Source organism: Primulina eburnea, chromosome 16 (genome assembly GCF_022965805.1).
Source record: "Primulina eburnea isolate SZY01 chromosome 16, ASM2296580v1, whole genome shotgun sequence".
In the NCBI taxonomy this organism is placed as follows: domain Eukaryota; kingdom Viridiplantae; phylum Streptophyta; class Magnoliopsida; order Lamiales; family Gesneriaceae; genus Primulina; species Primulina eburnea.
This window is the reverse complement of record NC_133116.1, coordinates 2597101-2616200: the sequence shown is the minus strand read 5'-3', so window position 1 is coordinate 2616200 and position 19100 is coordinate 2597101. Positions and strand designations below refer to the sequence as shown.

Genomic DNA, 19100 nt, shown 5'->3' with positions numbered 1-19100 from the left:
AGTAGAATAAAAATCTACATGAATGGAATTTAGACTACTTTACTATATTTCAATTCAATGTACATATACAAAACATCAGTAAGAAACCCATTGGATATCACAAGTGTCTGAGTTGAGAATTAGATAAACGCGTGATCAATAATTATAAGTTAGATTTCTTTCTGGCAACACTTTGTCGGGCAAAATTTTTGTGATTATCTATTACGATTCAATGGTTACAGTGATTTACATACTACTGTATTAATCCAAAAATTTAGTTAGTAAATATCGAAAAGTGATAATGATGAATTGAAAATTAATTATTTTTCATTACACAAAAGCTAATATGATATTATCTTAAAGTTAATTTTATGATAATCCCATTATATCCGAAAAAATTAATATTTTGTATTTTTCCAGTTACAAAAACAACACTATGCTAATTAGGATAAACCACTAGATGCTAGACTGATTGAGAAAATCGAATATACGGTCACGGAGACTGAATAATCGATCGAAGCCTAATCTCGGCCTCCATCGTTAGTTTACCTCTTTTAACTCTGTGCTAAAAATGGTGGGTCTGAAATTCGAGCAGAAACACGGAAAATCGAGAGTGAGAGTTGGAAGGATTTGGAAACAACCAGGCAGCGGAACTCAGCATTTCGTTGAATGGAACGTCAGCATCAGTCTCGTCTCCGATTGCATCCCCGCGTATACTAGTGGGGACAATTCCGATATCGTGGCCACGGATACCATGAAAAACACCGTAATTCGATTGATCTGTTCACTGTTTTTTTCATATACGAATCAGATGTCTCTTCATGATCGTGCACTATGTAATTCAGGATTTCTGGAGAGTTTCTTTTATTATTGATTTGATTTGCTTGGAAATTTGGTTCATGTTAAGCGAGCGACTGGCTTTACTTATATATGTTTTCATGTCTGGCTAACAATTTTTCTGGGTTGGATTATTGTATCAGGAAACTGAACTTTTTTTCATATAGACGTTAGAGTTGACACTCCTGAAGATGGCCAACAGCGGGAAATTTCATGGTTTTTCTAGGAAATATCTATGTGTGTGTGTCTGTGTTTTGGATATCAGCTGAATCCCTATACCTTGCACTCGAGAGTGGAGTTGCAGTATGATCTTATAATAATTAGCAGAAAGAGATGGGAAGAAAAAGAGGCTTTTTAAAGTCTTACATATCTCCTGTCATTTGATGCATTCCTCAACCTGACTCGGACACTTTACATTCGGTTGTATCACCGTAGAGATTCAGAAGAAGAGCATGTGTGATTCCTTATGTAAATGCAACAGCTTTTGATGTTTGTTGTTAGCTTATTTTTTATGTACTTCTTTCAACTTTTAAACTCACGAGTTTTGTTATTTCTTTGAGTCCCCTCCTGAGTTGACTTATTGCTAGTATGTTGTGCTTTTCTTAGCTTGTAAGACGCGGTCATGCAATTTTTTTATGATACTTTCATGTCCATCACAGGATGGATAATCTCAGGATGTTCTGTAACTTTAGTTGCAACGCCATTATTGATTTCCTTATTCCTTTGTCTCTTGGATACTGACTATCAGACCGTGATGCAGGTATATGTGAAAGCTAAAGAATGCAACGAACAACTTTCAGTGGAGGACTTTGCTATTATACTTGGCAAGCACTTTACCTCCTTTTATCAGCAGGTAGTTCTAGTAAAAGTTTGTTTCCAGTGCAGTTAATTGTTGCCTGCATAGTCAGACGGTTCGGTAAAGAACCACAATGAAGGTGGCTGGAATTGCTTTTGACTGAAAGTAATGGTTTGGGATTATTCACAGTTGTTGAGCGCATGAATATGGAGATTTCAGCAAGATTTGAAAATGCCTTTGTATGAATAAAGTGTTTTGCTAAAACGATTTTTGGATTTCAAGTGAGTCAGTTTAGAAGGGATGGAAAAATTGTTGTGTATAAGACTAATGAATTGATAGACTAGTCAAAGGATTAAATTCCACTCTTTCTATTCCCCATTTCTTTCTTTTTCCTTTTGCCTTGTAATTTTCTCTCCTATTTATGATATGAGCTAGCAAAGCATTGTTTACCATTTCTAAAATTTAATATGACATGACCACCCAAGCTTTCTTCCTAGTAACCTGCAATTTTTTAAAACAATCCACAGACAAATATCCTACAGAAGCAAAAGAATGAAGTAAAATATGAAGTGTATTGATTAACCTTCATTTTATTCTTCTCATTTTCATCATTCACGTGCTGAGTAACCAATTCTTCCACCCACCCAAATGGGTCCTGACCTTTCTTCGATATACTTTATTGGTTGGAACCTTAAAATCCATTGGACCTCAGACCTCCATCCCTGGTAAGACCATAACAGTCCTTTCAGATAAGTAATATGCTGCCAATGCTTTACTGCGATCTTGTTTGGCTTGTTTCCTATGCTCGACTCTAAAATGCAGCAGGGTACACTTAAAAACATGTAATCCATTTCTTATTCTATGTCTTCGTGATATTATTGACATCCTTAGAAGTGATTTTGCAGTTCTACTTGTCCCGTGCTACTTATAGTATTTTGTCAAGTCAAGGGTTTTCATATTTACAGTGACTGTTGCTGCATAGAAACAGTATATCTTTCTGCAAGGACCCGCATTATTAAATGGCCATGGGACAAAATATAGCTTTTGGCAGTACAGTATGATCACTGGATTTAATCTCGTAAATGTTGTAGGTCACTGCTGCAATAATCAAAATAGTCGAGAAGCCATGGGAGCGCATTTATGTGAATGGTCAACCTCATGAACATGGTAAGTTAATTTAGGGCACTATTTGAATTGATTAATGTTGATTAAAGAAGACACATATGAACAATCATCCCCAAGCAACGAACCATGATTCAATGGTGCTGCAAGGAGGATTTGAAACTGCACAATGCATCCTGTAAAATATTTATTCTGATATCCATTTCTCTTACAATGACAAGAGTTGAAACAAACTCCTCGAAATCCTAATCCTTTAGACTCCAAGGCTTGTTTATTAACTTTTCAAATGAAAAAATCTCTTGGTTTCTGCTTTAAAATAAAAACACTTCTGTCAATATTTTAATGAAAAATGTTAACTTCTTCCCACTTTTTTTTGCTATTGGGATGGGACGGGAATGTTTTATGGAGTGTGCTTGCTGAAGGTGAGAGGATATGGGGGAGATCAAAGAATTTCATTTAACGAGCGTCAATGATATCTCATCTTAAGGTTTTAAGCTCGGATCAGAGAAGCACACGACTGAAGTCATGATAAAGAAATCTGGTGAAGTCCAAGTGGTTTCTGGTCTTGAAGGATTGGCCTTACTGAAAACAACCAAAGTGAGTTATTGTAAAATTAAAAATCTTTCAACATTTGTGCAATTGTGCCTAATCTGCTCAGACCTTTTATTTTTTGCTGAGTAACATCGTCTTTGTCGTTTGTCTTCTGAAGAACTTCTAGTGACCATTTTTTTTTCATGCAACCCTTTTTAGCCACATCAAGATCTTTTTATTCAGAGCACTCATATATCATGAAAAAGATGTCAGCAGTAATGATCATTCGTCCCAAAAAGTGATCTGACTATAACATTGCAATTTCACCTGGAGTTGTAAATTTGGAGCTTGATTTTATTTGACTGATTTCCCTATTTGACTCTCATTCCAAATTTGACTGTTCGACAGTCAGGTTTTGAAGGATTCATAAGAGACAAGTACACAATATTGCCTGACACACGAGAGAGGATGTTGGCAACGGAGGTCACAGCTTCTTGGAGGTAATTAACACAGTATATATTAATTACGAAATTTAGATCTGGAGTTGTAAGTCATATGTCCAGTTTTTGTTTATGTGCCCGCCTGAGCTTTTGTAAGTTGTAGGATTCTATCATGTTTAACACAAGATTATTTTTTAATTCAGGTATCCTTTCAATGCTCTAGCAAGTATCCCTCTAAAAAAGTTCTACTTCACAGAGAGATATATGGATGTAAAAACTGTATTGGTGAACACTTTCTTTGGTCCTCCTAAGGATGGAGTGTACAGTCCATCTGTTCAGAGTACTCTCTATCATATGGCAAACGCAATTCTTGTCAGGTCCTCTCTATCTCTCCCACCTATGCCCCCACCCCATTGAGTTGAACCCCAACATGTGTATGCATAAATATATTGAATCTTAGATAAATTTTTGTTTCAGGTTTCCTGATATATCATCAGTGCAGTTGAAAATGCCAAATATCCACTTTCTGCCTGCCAAATTATCTAGCAAAGATAACCCAGTTATGGTTCAGGTAGAATTTTCTTTTAATAGCAGCATAACAGAGCAAAATATATTTTGAAATAGCCTTGTGACTCTTCCTTGTGACTGGAAGCCATAACTTTGCAGAGTTTGGTGAAGCATGTTATTTCTTGAATTTTATTCTACACTTGTCATGTTACTGTGAATATTAGGAATCTATACAGATCCCAATGTTAACATCTGTATCATTCTAATTTCTACATAACCATATTTACTATTGGTTCAAGTATGACACTCATAAGTAATGTCTAAGACGTAGGGCACATGTTTTTATTGAAGTGAGGCGAACTAAGGAATAATGTACTGGAAATCAAATATTTGTAAAAAAATTATTACATTTTTTCCATTGTATACTTTTTACACATTATTAAAGGTAACCATGAACAAAAATTTATTAGCCTTCGAGCAAAAAATGAATGTCCTTTTAAGACGCAATTAGAAAGCATCTGTCTTTTGAAAACACCAAGGATCGTGGTCCATGGCTCAAGTGTTTGTTTCATAGAAGGGCTGCAGCTTGACTTGTGTCCAGGTACAAGGACTAAGTTTCATCGTGCCTTGAGCCTAGATACATGTCTTATTGGCTTTTAGGTACTACGTACATTTCTAAGATGACTTCGTCATTCATGGAAGGAAAATATTCAGTATCTTAATAGGGGAAGTTTTGCAAGATGGAATGTTAATAAGCGCTAATACTTATAAAAGTGCTAGATTAGACAGAGGCTTGTGTAACTTATAATGGAAGGAAATGTTTCCAGATCATCATGTTATCCATCTACCTATCATCCAATCAGATCATGCCCTTTACTAATACAATTACAAGACAAGAGAAAACCAGCCAGTAGGGGGCCATTTCGACTCCAAGCAGCTTGGCTCACTCATGAAGAGTTTCCAAAGGTAATCAAGGAGGAATGGGATGAGAGGCAAAAGATGGAAGTAAATATTGCAAATTTGTCGAAGGTTCTGCCCGAATGGAATAGAACAACGTTTGGAAACATTCACAAGAATAAAAGAAAGCTTATAGCTAGAATTGAAGGCATCCAAAGAAGCATGAATCGAAACCCCAGGCAAGGTTTGCTGAAACTGGAATACAAGCTTAGGAAAGATCTGGACAAAGTACTAGAACAAGAAGAACTTATGTGGTTCCAAAAATCGAGGGAGGAATGGATATTATCAGGAGACAGAAATACCAAATACTATCACGCCTCCACCCTTGTACGATGCAGCAGAAATAAGATAAATGCCCTCAAGGATGATAATGGACAATGGATAACCGATAAGGAAGAGATCAAGAGACTAGCACAAGATTACTTTACCTCACTGTTCCAATCCAGCTCGAGTGATAATCCTTCTTCTCTGCAGAAAGGCCTATTCCCAAGGGTAGATGATAATAAAATGAAGAGCATCCAGGGAGCATTTTCCATCGAAGAACTAAAACAAGCCCTCTTTGACATGCCTCCATTTAAAGCTCCAGGCCCCGATGGCCTTCAAGCTGGTTTTTTTCAGAAAATGTGGTCTGTAGTGGGTGCATCTATCTGTAATTTTGCACTCAAATTCTTCGAGACGGGTACTATCCCCCAAGGAGTCAATGATACTCTACTGACGCTAATACCTAAAGTCGAGAAACCGGAGAAGATAACCCAGCTTCGACCAATTAGCTTATGCAACGTAACTTATAAAATCCTTTCTAAGGCCATGACAAATAGACTTAAAGGACTTATGCCAGATGTCATAGGCCCTTTTCAGAGCAGCTTTGTCCCAGGGAGACAAATCACGGACAACATCTAATCTACCAAGAGATCTTACACTCGATGAGAAAGAAAAAGGGGGCGAAAGGATATATGGTTATAAAGATAGATTTAGAAAAAGCTTATGACAGACTTTCATGGGAGCTTATACGAGAAACACTTATTGACATAGGCTTCAACCAAGATTGGACTCGTAATATCATGAGTTGCATTAACTCCAGCAGATTCTCGATCACCTGGAATGGAGAACAACTGGAATGGTTCAAACCTACAGGAGGTATTAGACAAGGGGACCCAATCTCTCCATACATATTCGTAATGTGTATTGAGAGATTAAGCCACATTATTTGCCAAGCAGTGGATAGAGGGGAATGGAAACCTATCAGAATATCCAGAAATGGACCTTCTCTTTCACATCTCTTCTTTGCAGATGACATGGTTTTATTTGCGGAGGCTTCAAACGAACAAATACATGTCATTCTTGAATGCTTACACAAATTTTGCTCAAGTTCAGGACAAAGAGTTAACACATCGAAATCCTGTATTTATGTCTCCAACAATGTGGACGATGAAGTGGCAAGGAATCTGTCCTCCATGTCAGGAATTCCTTTAACTAATGATTTGGGGAGATACCTTGGGGTACCTTTGCTACATGGAAGAGCCAAGGGAAGCCTTTTCAAACAAGTACTGGAGAGAGTAAAGTCAAGACTCGAGGGCTGGAAAACTAAATATTTAAACCTCGCAGGAAGGCAAGTGTTAATTCAGTCAGTTCTTAATGCTATTCCGGTTTTCACGATGCAAACATGCTTACTACCGAAAGGCCTATGTTCGGAAATGGAGAGAATTATCAGAAGCTTCTTATGGGGCGGAAAACTTGGGGAGAGAAAGTGTCATCTGGTCAATTGGGAGACAGTGAACAAACCAACAAATAATGGAGGATTGGGTTTGAGAAACCTAAGTCAAATGAATGCGGCACTCATGATGAAACTGGGTTGGAGACTTATGGAGGAAAAAGGCAATCTATGGACAAAAGTCCTGCAAGGAAAATACAGTTGCAATGCTGACAGCTACAAGAGCATAAAAGCTAAACAGGGCGCATCGAATGCATGGCAGGGTATTTCTAAAGTAGCAGCGAAGCTGGATGAAGGAAGTAAAGCGGTAGCTAGAAACGGGAAATCTATTCTATTTTGGATGGATAGGTGGTTGATTGAGGATCCCTTACAAAAGGTCTTGATCAAAGATATCACAAGAGAAGAGGCAACCAAAAAAGTCCACGATTATTGGATAAAAGGAGAAGGATGGAACTGGCAAGCTTTAGAAGGAATCCTGCCTCTCGAGATAGAGAACAAATTGGCAGCGTACTCCTTAATGGACGATGATAATGTAGAGGACAGTAGATGTTGGAGAGGAACCAACAACGGACACTTCACAGTAAAATCAGCTTATGACATGATCAATAACTCATCGAACCAAGGAAAAGAACATACCTGGAATGACATCTGGAAACTGCAAGTACCTAACCGTATGCGCGCTCTATTATGGCTTGTACGCCATAAGAAGATCATGAGTAACGATGTCAGAGTAAAGAGAGGATTTACGATGGATGGTAGGTGCGCTATATGCCTACATGAAACTGAAAATGTGGATCATATATTCCGCAAATGCACTGAAGCAAGAGGCATATGGCGTGAGTTGATATCACCAGGTAAGAATAAAGTGGATTTGAGTAGAAACTTTGATGACTGGTTGAGGGGAAACCTTTCAAATAATAAACACAAAGACGGTAAAATAGAATGGAAAAACATGTTTGCGATTGCAATTTGGTGGATCTGGAAATGGAGGAATGAATATGCGTTCAATGGTAAGAAGATGGATACTAGAATGAAGGTTCGGTGGATTAAGGAACAATACTGGGACATTAGGGCTGCTTTCTCTACAAGAAGGGTTTTGTCGAATAATTTGAACGTCTACAAAGATCAATACATCAAGTGGACTCCGCCACTAGAGCTGTCAATCGGGCCGGCCCGTGTCGGGTTGGGTCGGCCTGACTCGGGTTGAGAAGTGGCCGGCCCGATTGGGTTGGTGGGTCGGGAAATCCCAGCCCAGCCCACCAAAAGATGGGCCGTGGGTTGGGTTGGGCCAACCCACGGGTCTAAAAAAATCTAAACAATTTCAATACATTTGCTTAGTTTTGCATACTGTAGTTCACCCAAAACAATTGACAAAAAACGCTGTGCTGTAATCTGAATAAAAAAGGGTTGTTGGTGGTCAAAGAATCCAAAGATTAGTAAATGTTAAAACATGAAATGCCACAATTGACAGTAAAATAAACGAACAAAGTGCTAAAAAGTTAGTTCAAAGAAATTAAAGTTCATCAAACTAAACAAAAAAAACAATACAATTTTTTAAATTTCATTAATCATGAAATCATTCATATCAAATTCTTCTCCTCCATCTTCATCCTCTCCCCCTTTATCAATATCAGCATTTGATCCCTGATTAGACAACGCTGTTTTAACACTTGTGTCGTCTTCATTACCTTGATCAACATTAAAATACAAAAATACGAATGTGGTTAAAATTAAAATAATAATAAACTAATTTATCAACTAAGTCAACAACAAACTACAAATTTGCAAACGAAATTACCAACGTAACCATGCAACCAATTTCGAGTGCAAATAAGAGCTTGAATTTTTTCAGGAAGTGTACAACTTCTATACTTGGTAAGCACACGAGCACCGATGGAAAAAGCTGATTCTGATGCAACAGTAGTAATTGGAATAGCCAAAACATCACATGCCATCATTGCTATGGTGGGGTACCGATGTTTTTTATCCTTCCAGTACTCCAAAACATTCAAATCTTGATGATATGCAAATTCAAGTTTTGGCTCTTCCAAATAAAGATCAATTTGAGATTTTCCAACATTTGTAATTGTCTGGCTCTCATATGCCATCATTTCCTATATTAATTGCAATAATTATGATATGAAAATATAAACCAGTTAAATGATACAAGAAAAAAAGTATTAGAATACTTACATAAAAAATGCTTTTGCTCTTTCCTTTACCTTCTCCTGCACTTTGGGGAGCAATTTGTGTGCTAGAAGAAGATCGTGGTCGTGAAGAACTTGCATTGTCAGTCTTAGAATATTAATCAAAAAGCTTATAGAAATTTGCTTTCACAAGTTCTATCTTCTCTAGACATTTAACAAAATCACTCTCAACCTTAGAATAAAAAAACTCCAACATCGAAAGCTTTATCCGTGGGTCAAGAATGGCTCCAAATGCAAGCACCATGCTATATTGTGTCCAATACTTTTCAAACTTTCCCAACATTCTTTTACACATATCACTTATCACCTCATCTTCATGCATTAAGTTTTCCTTTAACAAAACTTCAATCTTCCAGACTTGCATAAAATATAAATTTGATGTAGGATAAGAAGAACCGGAGATCAAATTGGTAGTGTCATAAAATGGCTCAAGGAACTCACATATTTTTTCTCCTCTTTTCCACTCTTCACTTGAAGGACAAAATTTATAATTCTTGTCATTGAATTGAAAGAAAACAAAAGCTTTCTTATACTTGATGGCACTATCAAGCATTAAATATGTCGAGTTCCAACGAGTAGACACATCCAATCGCAAGCCAATATTAGTATCAATGCTACCGACTGCTTGTACACATTCTTGAAACTTCTTCATCCTAGTCTCCGAACCTTTAACATACTTGACTGACTCTCTAATTTTATTCAAAGCAACAACAACGACTTTCAAACCTTCTTGGACAATTAGATTCAATATATGAGCAGAACAACGAACATGAAAATACTCACCGTCACACAATAAGCTATCATGCAAAGAGAGTTGCTCTTTCAAATTAACTTGCATGTTGTCATTACTAGATGCATTATCCAATGTCAAAGAAAAAACTTTTTTCTCAATTCCCCACTCCTTCAAAAATTCAAATAATTTTGCTGCTAATTCAACTCCTAAGTGTGGTGGAGGCATATGAGAAAAGCTAAGAATTTTACTATTCAACTTCCAATCATTATCAACAAAATGAGCAGTCAAGCAAATATAACCCTCACTAGTGCACGACGTCCACAAATCCGAAGTTAAACAAACTCTATTCTGAATAGTAGCCAAAACATGCTTAAGTTTCTCTTTTTCCCTCAAATAGATTCTTTTAATATCACAAACAAGAGTGTTTCTAAAAATACAAGGAACATCGGGATTTATGTATTTCATCCAAGCTCTAATACCATCATACTCAACAAACGAAAATGATAAATCATGTCTAATGATTGCACAAGCCAATAATTCACGTGCAATTTTTTGGTCTATTTTCTTAGACCTCATCTTCCCATCTTGATCAAGAATCATTTGTCCTACATCATGGAACTTCAATTTGCTACAAGTTTTCTGATGACGCCACAACGTAGAAGTTCCATGTTGTTTAGTCCCACATTGATACTGTTTTTTACATCCATTACATTCAGCTTTACCTAAACCATCAATCCCTTTGATTTTCTTAAAATACATCCAAATATCAGAAGTTTCTCTACGTCTTTTTGGTTTAGTTGAACCCTCATCATTCTTAGGATTTTTCAGTTCATCAACATCCACATCGGCAGTTTGAGTTTGAGAAGAAACGTCCATTTCAACAGTGAGTGAGTTCATATGGGGAAGTGCAAGTAACTGCCAAAAGAGAAATTTTATTAAGTCAATTTCGTTTTTGTAAATATTCTAAAATTTGAAACTTCAACTCTATAGGAACAGCCGAACAGGAAACATGCTTAGAACAAAATTTGAATCAAACAAAGATACACCTCAAATACATTTATTTTAGGTCCATTCATCATCAGGAAATGCTTTACCAGACCAACAACAGTAAGATTTATCACTTGGAATATAAATTTTATTAAATAAGGAATGTGGCATTTAAGTCCAAAAAGAAAAAAAAACGAATTGCAAAAAGAAATAAAAAGCTGCCAGTAGGCTACCAAACTCTACCTTCCACATTAATTTTAAAATTACTTATTTTTTATATTAATAATAAAAACCCAAAAAACTTGTATTCCCTGTCTGAAATATAAGTGTTAATTTTTTATTAAATATTGTGAGTAATTCCATTTGTTAGCTTAAGGCTTATTACCGGTGCCATGGCTTTGTTCATTTCTTAACATGATGTACATTTATTCTAATCACAGATCAATCCAATTTTATTAAAACCTGCATCCTTATTAAAACATGATGATCCAAAAATTATAAATATCAATAGTAAAAGCGGGGAGAAAATACCGAAACAGAAGTACAGAACACATCCCAATTTTTATTTCTTAAAACCTTAAATGTCTCCTGTTATTTCAGTTTTTTGTACATCATTTATAAGCTAAAATTAGTTGATATTATAATTAACAAATAATAAATCGATCAACAAATATCCTCCGTAAGGCATCTCAATCTTTTAAAAACTCTTCGAAATGTTTCGATGATTCACAAAATCTTTATTCCACCACAATTCCTTTCACCCTGCGTAGCCCAAAACTAAATAATAAAACATCATTTCATGGAATACCTTTAGATGGATCAAGAGTCTTTAGTAAATAATTTTGGTGCAGTAGGCCGCCGGCGAGGAGTGAGGGCCCTCTGGAACAGCCGAACAGGAAGAAGCTTTGGAGAAAATTAGGTTTCTCGGTAGAATAGGAAGTTTTCCCATAATGTAGGATAAATTTAATCATGGGCCATGGGCTAACCCGAGCCCATCGGGTTAGGCCCAATTCAACCCACAGCCCGAGCGGCTGGGCCCGTTTAGGCCCGAATTAAAATGAGCCAACAAAATAAAAACCCAACCCATTAAATTTTATTGTCGGGCTGGGCCAACCCAGCGGGCCCAGCTCATATTGACAGCTCTATCCGCCACCAAAGGATTGGTGCGCACTGAATGTGGATGGGAGTGTTACATCTCAAAACCAAAGGGCAGGTGGAGAAGGACTCCTGAGAAACGAATTTGGAGATTGGATCGTAGGGTTCATCCATAACATTGGCAATTGTACAACCGAGGAAGCAGAACTATGAGCAGTGTACAAAGGACTTGAAATAGCTTGGGAGCTAGGACATAAAAAGGTTATGCTACAATGTGATTCTGAGATAGTCGTAAAATGGATACAAAGCGCAGGGACACCATACTCGTCATCGCTCAACTTAGTATCAAGATGCAAGAACCTACTTGCTAAAGATTGGGAAGTCAAAGTACATCATATCTATAGAGAGGAGAATAGAGCAGCAGACTTTTTGGCATCGGCATCCCTTGAACATGATCGAGGATGGAGCATTATCGAAGACCCTCCGCCAAGACTGAAGGAGATAATGGAAGAAGACAGACTAGGACCGGCCATATGCCGTAGAGTGATAATAAAATAGATACATTGTAATTGGTATCCCCACCCAGTAGATCAAAAAAAAAAAAATTTGAAAGGAGTAGTATAGATTGCTGCCATATGTTCAAAGCTTTTGTTGGAATCACTATCACCTAGTTTTTTGTTCAAATAAAAAGAACTGTCAAGCGGACAAAGAATCAAACATCCAAGTAGTTTTTTTTCTTACTTTTTCTTATCAATTTTGCTTGTCCATATTTTCAACACCTTGGTCATATCCAAACTTGGAGGAAAGAGCTGATGGTTCACAAATTTGGTGATTGTTGTTGCAGTTTGAAGACGATGTATATTTACCAACAGACGAACCCCATGGAACTATTGAAGCTAGTTTGAGCCGCATCTCGTCCAAGATGTGAAATTTCTATCAATTATAGGTATATCTCCTGAAATACCAATAAAAACGATCCATTTTCCTTAAGTACTTCTTCCTGGTGCTCATTCTTTTTTTCATGCACTCAGTTTTAAAATATGTTAATTTAGACATGCTTCAGAATATTTACAACAGTTGGGAGGGTAAAAAATGTGATTTTTATTAAAGAAAATGGCCTGCTCTAACTTCTATATTCCGACTCCCCCACCCCAATTACCATGTTTTGGTGTTTTTAAATTTCTTTCAGTTGCAATTAATTTTGAATCCGATTTTGGCATTCTCTAAATTTATTTTCATTGTCAAATTGATTGTGTGCAACGTTTTTGTTTCCTGTCGTTTTCATCGGATCATTTGGTGCTACGAATACATTCTTTTTCAATAAGACTATTGTGTTTTCTTGCATTCATTAGGTTCCGGGTGAAATTCAGTGATAGTCCATCCTTGAAAAGTAATTCATAATGTAAATGTTTTAATTTAATAATTCCTTATAATCTTATTTTCAACTATGTAATGGATATTTTAGTTGTGTAATAAAAACTATATATTATATTTAACATATCGCAAAAACTAGTATAGATTAAGTTGAATAAATTTTCACTCAAACCTTTTTTTTCAAATCAAGAAATATTTATAACCTTTCATTTTAATTTTTTTTTTTTGGCAATTGTTCGATTTGATATTTAAAAATTAAAACCTCTTGACTTATTCCTCTATGTTTTGTCACGATTTCTTTGTTAATACATCTATCAATATCAATCGGACCTTTTGTCACACTAATTAGAAATTAGAATACATTTATCTAATATTAAGTATGCTATCGGAAAATATTTACAAATTCACTAGTTTCGACTAAATTCACTTGTCTAACTATCGCAAGAGTATCTTTCTATCTGCGAAATCAGTCAATTATGTTCATATTTATAATAAAAAACAATATTTTGAGGGTATAAGTGATGACTTAAATAGAATATATGTCTCACAAAATTGACTCGTGAGACAATCTTACAAGAGTTATTTTGCATCATTAAACTCATTCAAAATGTGTATCACAACTAAAAGAGGATAGAATTGATTATATATACTTTTTGAGTTTCACTTTCATGCCAAATCCCATTCATCATCTGAATCTCTCTTTTTTCTACATTATACCATGTATGTTTCCACATGACTTGATAATATCATCGAGCAATTTGCAGTCTCTATTCTTTTACACAATGATTTGGGCAGCAAATTTGGCCTCTGCTTCCTCATTTTCTTGGGGAAACACCATCCCCTTTCCTCCAATATCTCCCCACTCTATGAACATAAAAAATACATCGATCGCTCCGATATCATCTACCGGATTACATTCCTCAAGTTCAATTTTTTGGTAAAAACCCCTTATTCCATTCCAAACATATGATTTTGTAAGGAATTCCACCTGATAATTTCATTTCATGTTAACTAATCATCGTTTAGACATATATTTTCAACTATTGATTAAAAATAATTAGCATACTAAAAATCACAGGTGACGCGAATGAGGGAAACATACGGAAGATCGGATATAATAGAAATGAGTATATGGGAATAGCAAGTGGTCCTGATTTGGATGCACCGCAGATTCAGCATTTGCCGCAAGCTTTACAGTACTTAAAAGACAACCCTGATCACAAAAATAAGGATCATACTATATATATAATCTGTGTTACACGTTGGGTTATAACGTGCATTTAAAATGACAAAATTATCATAAATGTTGTGAAAAAGTAAAAATTTATGGTAAAAAGTAAAAATCTCAAACTCTCAAAATTTACCAAACTACACACTTTATAATATTTTTCTCTCTACTCAATTGTGATTTTCTTCACAAATGAGAGATCTATTTATAGGAAATCTTTACACATAATCCAAAAATAAAATACATCATTACCTACATCATCACACACTAATTTTCAATATTCAACACCTATTTTTCAACATTCAACATTCACATTTTCAACACAAATATTTTTCACATTTTAAATAATATTTCAACACTCCCCCTTGTGATGATGATCATGATACGATGATGTCTTCATTACGTGTTTTGTACTGCCTCGTTAAAAACCTTACTTGGAAAAACACATTGGGATAAAAACCATAGTAAGGGAAAAAGAGTGCAGTCACGTAAACTCCCCCTGATGTTGACATGAACAATTCTTCACAAATTTCGTAGATTGCGGATCCCAATATTATATATGTGCTTTCTGAATATTGACGTAGGAAGTGCCTTTGTGAAGAGATCTGATGAGTTTTCACTTGATTGAATGTGACGAACATCAATACATTTATTCTTCTCAAGCTCCTTGGTGAATGCGAAGAACTTAGGAGGAATATGTTTAGTTCTGTCGCTTTTTATGTATCCTTCTTTCATTTGAGCAACACATGCAGCATTATCTTCATATAGTATCACAGGTTTCTCATCGAATGATAATCCGCATGAGATTTGGATATGTTGGGTCATTGATTTTAACCACACACATTCACGACTTGCTTCATGTAGTGCAATAATCTCAGCATGATTTGATGAAGTAGTTACGAGCGTTTGTTTCTGTGAACGCCAAGAAATTGCAGTGCCTCCACGAGTAAATACATATCCAGTTTGGGAACGTGCCTTGTGTGGATCAGATAAGTATCCAGCATCAGCATAACCAATCATACTTGAATTAGCATCTTTTGAATACAAAAGTCCCAAGTCTGTCGTTCCTCGTAGATAACGGAATATATGTTTAATTCCGTTCCAGTGTCTCTTTGTTGGATATGTGCTAAATCTTGCCAACAGATTTACGGCAAAAGATATATCAGGCCTTGTACAATTTGTAAGGTACATAAGGGCACCGATGACACTTAGATATGGTACTTCTGGACCAAGAATATCTTCATCATCTTCACATGGACGGAATGGATCCTTTTCTATGTTTAATGATCTAACAACCATTGGAGTACTTAAAGGATTTGCTTTATCCATATTAAAACGTTTAAGGATCTTTTCTGTATAATTTGTCTGGTGAACAAACATTCCACATTCTTTTTGTTCAATTTGTAAACCCAGACAATACTTGGTTTTTCCAAGATCCTTCATTTCAAATTCTTCCTTCAAGTATGACACAACTTCTTGAATTTCCTTATTCGTTCCAATGATGTTTAAATCATCAACATATACAGCAATAATTACGCATCCGGATGTTGTTTTCTTAATGAAAACACAAGGGCATATTAAATTATTTACATATCCCTTTTTCATTAAGTGATCACTTAGTCGATTATACCACATTCGACCTGATTGCTTTAACCCATATAATGATCTTTGTAATTTCACATAATAACATTCTCTGGGTTTTGAACTTTGTGCTTCAGGCATCTTAAATCCTTCAGGGATTTTCATATATATATTACTATCAAGTGATCCATATAAGTAAGCTGTAACAACATCCATAAGACGCATTTCTAAATTTTCAGATACCGCCAAGCTAATCAAATACCGAAACGTAATTGCATCCATCACGGGAGAATACGTTTCTTCATAATCAATTCCAGGCCTTTGAGAAAAACCTTGTGCAACAAGTCGAGCTTTATATCTTACTATTTCATTTTTCTCATTTCGCTTTCGAATAAAAACCCATTTGTATCCAACAGGTTTTACACCTTCAGGTGTAAGGACTATAGGTCCAAAAACATTACGTTTATTTAGCGAATCCAATTCAACCTGGATAGCATCTTTCCATTTTACCTAATTCTGTCGATTTTTACATTCACCAAAAGATTTTGGTTCATGATCTTCATTATCATTTATGATGTCGATTGCCACATTATAAGAAAATATATCATCAATTTCTTCTATATCTTTTCGGTTCCATATTTTTCCAGTATTAATGTAATTGATAGATATTTCACGATTCTCGTCAGTTTGTGGTTCTGACAGAACATTTTCATCATCATGTGTTTCTTCAGGAACATCATTATCTATTTTGTGATCATCATGTGTTTCTTCAGGAACATCATTCTCTATTTTGTGATCATCGTGTTTCTCTATGAATTTTCTTTTTCGAGGATTTTTATCCTTGGAACCGACTGGCCTTCCACGCTTCAGGCGTTTAATTACATCATGAGTATTTTCAATTTGTTTCTTTGGAATTTCAATTCGAGCAGGGACATTTGCAGCATGTATATATGATTTAGTTACCCCTTTTGTGTCTGCAAATGCATCTGGTATTTGATTTGCTATTCTTTGCAAGTGTACAATTTGTTGTACATCATTTTCACATTGTTTTGTTCTTGGATCCATATGTAACAATGATGATACATACCACGTAATTTCTTTTTCGGTATGTTTCTGTTCTCCCCCTAACATTGAGAAGATTTCCTCATTAAAATGACAATCAGCAAAACGTGCTGTGAACATGTCGCCTGTCTGAGGTTCAAGAAATCGAATGATTGATGGACTATCATAACCGATATAAATTCCAACCTTTCTCTGAGGTCCCATTTTCTTTCGTTGTGGTGGTGCAATAGGCACATACACCATACATCCAAAAATTCTCAGATGAGAAATGTCTGGTTCTTTACCAAATGCAAGCTGCAATGGGGAGTATTTATGATATGCACTTGGTCTGATACGAATTAATGCAGCAGCATGTAAAATTGCATGTCCCCATATAGAAATAGGGAGCTTTGTTTTCTTAATCATTGGTCTAGCAATCATTTGCAGACGTTTAATCAATGATTCAGCCAATCCATTCTGTGTATGTACATGAGCAACATGATGCTCAACAATGATTCCCATAGACATACAATAATCATTGAAAGTCTGGGAAGTAAATTCACCAGCATTATCAAGTCTAATTTTCTTGATTGTATAATCGGGAAATTGATTCCTCAATTTTATTATTTGAGCAAGTAATCTTGCAAATGCAACATTTCGAGTTGACAATAAACATACATGTGACCATCTGCTGGATGCATCAATCAATACCATAAAGTATCTGAATGGTCCACATGGTGGATGGATTGGTCCACAAATATCACCCTGAATACGTTCAAGAAACATTGGTGATTCAGTTTGGATTTTGGTTGGTGATGGTCTTATAATAAGTTTTCCGAGAGAACATGCTTTACATTGAAACTTATTATTCTGAAAGATCTTCTGGTCTTTCAATGGATGACCATGTGTATTTTCTATAATTCTTCGCATCATTGTTGAACCAGGATGTCCTAATCGATCATGCCAATTGATCAGTATTGAAGAATTATCAACTACCATGTTTGATTCAATTGGACTTATATATGTATAATGCAATCCAGTAGGTAGCATTGGTAGTTTTTCAACTACATATTTCTTTCCTGATTTATATGTGGTAAGACACATATATTTCTCATTCCCTTCATTCATTGTTTGAGTATCATACCCATGAGAATATATCATTAAAACTCAACAAATTTCTTTTCGATTGTGGTGAATATAAAGCATCATTGATCAAAAATTTTGTACCATTAGGTAACAAAAATTGTGCTTTACCACAACCTTTAATCAAGTCTACAGGACCTGATATTGTATTCACCATTATTTTTGTTGGTTTTAGTTCCAAGAAATATCTTTTATCTCGGAGGATAGTGTGCGTTGTACCACTATCAGGTATGCAAACTTCATCTTTGTTCATAGTATTTTCCATATTTGAACTTCAAAAAAATATGCAATAAAATAAAATTACTGACAATACATTTATAAAAATACAATACAATACATATGCCAAAATATAACACACGATAAAATATTATCATACAATTACATGAAAAATAAAATGTTTTACATATTTATTCCACCCGCAAATTGATCATTGTCTGAGAAATCAATCAGAAAATCTCCAGCATCAAAATGAGTTGAATTACTCAAAGGTTCACTGTTTTCAGCGAAGTTGGTCTCTTTTTCTTTCCCCTTTATTGATTCTTTATAAAGTTTGCAAAGGTGCTCAGGGGCTCGACAAATACGGGACCAATGTCCTGGAGTACCACATCTGAAACAAGAACTTTCAAATCTTTTTGAGTGATTTTCATTTACACTCATGTTCTCTTGATGCTTTTTCGGTGGATGATTTGGGACGTTCGTTTGAGATGAGTTATTGAAGTAACTATCTCGATTCTTTTCAAAACCACGGCCGCGTCCACGACCACGACTATTTCCACGTCCCCGACCACGTCCACGACCACGACCACGACCTCGATTTCGTCCTCGACCAAA

General features: G+C 35.7%; 1 protein-coding gene across 3 annotated transcripts; it reads left to right on the top strand.

The window, feature by feature from the left end:
• Nucleotides 1-426: 426 nt before the first annotated feature.
• Nucleotides 427-14373, top strand: LOC140816643 (uricase). Of its 3 annotated transcripts, none has more exons than XM_073176036.1 (9): nucleotides 427-745; nucleotides 1577-1669; nucleotides 2704-2779; nucleotides 3222-3331; nucleotides 3674-3765; nucleotides 3909-4082; nucleotides 4183-4276; nucleotides 12747-12848; nucleotides 14355-14373. In XM_073176036.1, the coding sequence occupies exons 1-8, from the start codon at nucleotides 551-553 to the stop codon at nucleotides 12828-12830; spliced, it is 918 nt and encodes a 305-aa protein (XP_073032137.1). In that variant the 5' UTR covers nucleotides 427-550; the 3' UTR covers nucleotides 12831-12848; nucleotides 14355-14373. The 3 variants fall into 3 exon arrangements, with proteins under 3 accessions (XP_073032137.1, XP_073032136.1, XP_073032135.1); XM_073176035.1 differs by lacking the exon at nucleotides 14355-14373 and adding an exon at nucleotides 13255-13273; XM_073176034.1 differs by lacking the exon at nucleotides 14355-14373 and having other exon boundaries at nucleotides 12747-13035.
• Nucleotides 14374-19100: the final 4727 nt, after the last annotated feature.

Excerpts from the sequence above, each read along its gene's own strand:
- LOC140816643 (XM_073176036.1), top strand. The coding sequence starts at position 551 with ATGGTGGGTCTGAAATTCGAGCAGAAACACGGAAAATCGAGAGTGAGA. Across the intron at positions 4,083-4,182 it reads GCAAACGCAATTCTTGTCAG|GTTTCCTGATATATCATCAG; the intron begins GTCCTCTCTATC and ends TTTTTGTTTCAG. Across the intron at positions 4,277-12,746 it reads ATAACCCAGTTATGGTTCAG|TTTGAAGACGATGTATATTT; the intron begins GTAGAATTTTCT and ends TTGTTGTTGCAG.